The 4,170-nt window shown below is 38.7% G+C and overlaps 1 protein-coding gene and 1 long non-coding RNA gene across 2 annotated transcripts; one reads left to right on the plus strand and one right to left on the minus strand.

Annotated features, from left to right (window-relative positions):
• Nucleotides 1-343: 343 nt before the first annotated feature.
• Nucleotides 344-921, minus strand: LOC149395139 (uncharacterized). The gene is made up of 2 exons (XM_089614232.1): nucleotides 748-921; nucleotides 344-634 (listed from the first exon to the last, which is right to left on the minus strand). Exons 1-2 carry the CDS (start codon nucleotides 919-921, stop codon nucleotides 344-346), a joined length of 465 nt encoding a protein of 154 aa, XP_089470358.1.
• Nucleotides 922-1,766: 845 nt separating this feature from the next.
• Nucleotides 1,767-3,934, plus strand: LOC149395140 (uncharacterized). Its single transcript, XR_016297143.1, has 2 exons — nucleotides 1,767-2,085; nucleotides 3,436-3,934. It is a non-coding gene; the product is annotated as an uncharacterized LOC149395140 (long non-coding RNA).
• The last annotated feature ends 236 nt before the right edge of the window (nucleotides 3,935-4,170 follow it).

Raw genomic sequence — 4,170 nt, forward strand, 5'->3', positions numbered from 1 at the left:
GTATACCTTTCCCTTTTCCAGTAGTATTGTGAGATTGTTCACCACCTTTGTCATTTCTGTGAAAATTTCCATTCTTTTGAAACTTTTGTTGAAAGTTGTCTGCGACATCTTGAGGGACATTCTTCCCGGTCATCTGGTTGAATCTCTTCATAACCCTGCCATAATTTTTTGCCAAGATAGCAATAGTATCATCAATTTCATTATCCGAGTTAGATGATACCTGCTCTGATCATCGATAGAACTTTTGAGAGCTATTCCTTTGTGTTTCTTTTCGGTTTTTGGAAGAGATAGCTCGAAGGTCATGACGGATCCCATAAGTTCATCAAACTTCAGCGTCTTAAGGTCATGAACCTCCTATGGCAGTGATCTTCATCTTGAATCTTGGGCTTAAAGCCCTCAAGGTTTTTCTGACCAGGTCTTCATTTGTCATAGGTTTGCCGATGGAGTATGACTGATTGGCGAGATCTCGAATACGAACATTGAAGTCGGAAACTGATTCATCTTCAAACATAGTGAGTGCTTCAAAGTTCGTCGTGATGTATTGAAGCTTCTGCTCGCGCACTTTAGTGGTTCCCTCATGGGCAACATAAGGATTTCCCAAGCTTCTTTGGCACTTGTGCAGGTGTTTATTAGCCTGAAAACATGTTTATCAACCCCGTTAAAGATAACATTGAGTGCACGAGAATTACCCAAGGCTGCCTCATCGTCTGTACGACTCCAGTCCTTCTCAGGTTTGAGACCGGTCACTGTCCCTTTATCATCAACAGTTACAGGAGCTTCCCAACTGTGGATCACAGCCTTCCAGGTCTTGCTGTTGAGGGATTTCATAAAGGCGCTCATTCTAGCTTTCCAATAACCATAGTTGGTTTCATCAAGAACTGGAGGAAGATTGACAGACCCTCCTTCTCTAGAACTATCCATCTCTAGTTAACAGAATAAAATACCCAGGAAACCACCCAAAGATCAAGGTGCCTGCTCTGATACCAATTGAAATTTCGATTAGTCACAAAGGCAAGATGTCGCACACAATGTGTCCGACAACTTGCTTGAACACAGATAATGGATAATCAACAAACAATGCGATAAATAAACGACACACAATATGGGTACCCAGTTCGGTGCAACATCACCTACGTCTGGGGGCACTCTGCCAGTGGAAATGATTTCACTATATAGTAGTCAATAGTACAAGTAAGGTCTTATATGATTACAACACAAAATCAACGCCCTAGAAACTATTACCACGATTGAATAACTAGACCAGGGATGTAAGGACAAGTTTCTGCGTCACCCGTATTTGGAGATATTGAAATAACTAACGAGTTTCCGTTGTTACAACTAAATTCTCGAGTGAATTATACTCCAATGGATTTATCGAATTAATTTTAAAGTATGTTAAGGTTATGGAGATCTCGGAATAAATAAAGGAATTATCGAGTTTAACTCGATTAGTAAATTATTTCCGATGAGACATTCCGGAAATTAATTTAAGAAATAAATTCTCAAGAACGAGAATTAATTCCGAGAAACCTTAAATATATTTTAATTAATCGAGAACGAACGAGGAAATTCTCGGTTCGAATCATATAATTATAATCCGTTCGGTTATGGATTTAATTGAATAATTATATGAAAGGACTTGGTTGTAATGATTTTTAAGGGACCCATTTGAAAGAAAATACGGAGAAGAGGTTGGTTTGGGAATGAGAGGATAATTTTTGGTTTGCCACGTCATTAATGTGTGGAATTTATTATCACTTAGCCGAATAAGGGAATCGGCAACCAAGAAAAAAAAAACATACCAGCCCACGCGAGAAAAGAAGGGAAAGGAAAGAGAAGAAGAGAAAAGAAAAGGAAGAAGAAGAAGAGATCGAGAGAGAGAGAGCGAGCGGCCGAGCGAGCGAGAGAGAGAAAGAGAGCGAGGGAGTGAGCTCGCAGAGGAAGAGCTCGGCCGACAGCAGCCGAGACCGGGCCACTGGACGCGCGCGCGGCCGAGAAGGAGTGAGCGCCGCCGCGAGCACGCCGAGGACGCCGGAGCAGAGGAGCTCGCCGGAGAAGAAGGAGAGAGGGATGGCGACGGAGAAGGTAACCTCAATTTCGAATTTTTCTTCCTCTATGGTTCGATTTGAGGAAAAATGAATTAGGGTTTGTGATTTTTGATTTGGGGGTTTTACATGGGTTGAGGTTTAACTCCGAAATTGATGTGTGGGACTTGGCTTCAAGTTATAATTGAAGAATCGTTACTTAATTTCGGGATTTATGAGATGATTTGGATGAGTTTGGATTTGGAATTGTTTCAGCCGTGTGATATTGTTGTTGTTCGTGTGAACTCTTGGCCGTGTGTATTAGGGGTGAAACTGGATCGGTTCGGTTCGGTTTTTGACATTTTTAGTATCCGAATCCGAATTTTCGGTTTTTAAAAACTTGGTCCAGTATCCGGTCCGATTTAGTCTAAAACCGAAATTCGGTTATCCGAATATTCGGTTATCCGGTTTCTTAAATCCAGTATCCAGTCCAGTATCCAGTTTTTAAAATTCGGTTATCCAGTTTGTAAAATTTCAGATCCAGTTTAATATCCAATTTTATAAAATGGATATTCATTTTCTAAAATCCAAATCCGGTTTGTAAAAATTCAAAAAACGAGTACAAACCACTCTTATAAAGCTCCAAAATGACAATACATAATCTAAAACTGAGTAAAAAAAATAAAATTCAAAAGGATACTCGTCTCCAACTACATGAACATGTAAATATCATAATATAAAATTAAAATTACAACCCTAATGATCATAATAAACCATACAACGATTGAATTTGTGTGTTACTTTTATAGATCACATAATCAAGTTGTAGTAGCAGTAGGAGTTGATATATGAGAAGTTTGTTCTTCTATGACAACTTGATCATCATCTGTTAATAATAATGACATAAATTTAAAATAAATTTTGTTTTAATAAACAAACAACAAATGAATATGTCAAATAACTTATCAAATTAATTATTTTACCCAAAACAACTTGCTTAGTATCATTTAGTGCTTCCACTTCAGTAAAATCTGATTTGGGAAAAAAATAAAAACGCTAGGTCTCTCTCAAAATTAGGTCAAGTCTTTTTTTTTAATATATATTTATTTTTAATTAAAAAAAAATCGGTTAAATAACCGATATCCAGATTTTTCCAAAATCAAATCCGATATCCGGTCTAGTTTTGTAAACCGGATCGATTATCCGAATCCGAATTTCGGTTAGCTGACGTGGCTCCGAATTTCGGTTTCGGTTCGGTTTGGATATCGGTTTTATCCGATTTTCGGTTCGGTTTTGTACAGCCCTAGTGTGTATTGTTTGGCTTGATGAGATTGTGTGGTTCATTTTGGTCTGTTTTGGCCGGATAGTGTTTGGCTGGTTTAATGTTTTTCTGGATTTGTTGGTATGGCAGTTAAGTCTTGTTTTGTTGCGAGTGTGTTGTCGAGTGAGGCTCGATTTTAGGTAGGCTGCACAGGTCTCGGGGCAGCGGTTCGGGACGGCGAGGGCGCTGTCCAAGGGTTGACGGAGCTGCTGCGCGAGCGATGACGGAGCGGGGCTGGTCAGCGTGGTTCGTCGGCTCGGTGTGGATGAGCTGTTGAGCCAGGGACGGCAGCGACGTTGTGGCGGCTCTCGGGGGCTGTTTACGGCAATCTCTGCCTAGTGTTAGCGAGTCGAAATTCCCCGAGTTCCGACTCGAGTCTAGAACGTAATTAAGTAGTTTTTCTTTTCAAAATGGGTTATGAAGTTGTAATTTATATGCGCGAGTTACTTCGAGTTAGCGCGTTAGTAGATTTTATTTGTAGTATTGTTATGTTTTATAGTCAAGCTCGTTTGATATAAGTCGTTAAGAAAAATAAATTAGTATGTTATCGTTACTAAACTCGTTGATGATTCAATCAAATTAGTTAGTATACTTATCTTCATTATGTATTAAAAATCGAGTTCGACTATAAGCTCGACTCTTTTAATTTGGAAAAAGAATATCAACGAGAAATGTTTTATTTACGTTCTCAAATACTTATAACTTGTCAATAAAGAGACAAGTCATATAATATTTTCTAAAACACATTTGAGAAGTATCGTTTTGAGTTATTTTCATATAACTTACGTATGCTATAGATTGTTAGTAAGAGTTTCTTTATACGTT

Source organism: Urtica dioica, chromosome 5 (genome assembly GCF_054948205.1).
Source record: "Urtica dioica subsp. dioica isolate 48M chromosome 5, U.dioica_male_clone48M_v1_H2, whole genome shotgun sequence".
Lineage (NCBI taxonomy): Eukaryota > Viridiplantae > Streptophyta > Magnoliopsida > Rosales > Urticaceae > Urtica > Urtica dioica.

What these genes read in the sequence shown, in the direction of transcription:
- LOC149395139 (XM_089614232.1), bottom strand. Translation starts at nt 921, where the DNA reads ATGGATAGTTCTAGAGAAGGAGGGTCTGTCAATCTTCCTCCAGTTCTT. An exon ending in CTGTTGATGATAAAGGGACA is followed by an intron (nt 635 to 747) that starts GTGACCGGTCTC and finishes ACATGTTTTCAG; the next exon opens with GCTAATAAACACCTGCACAA.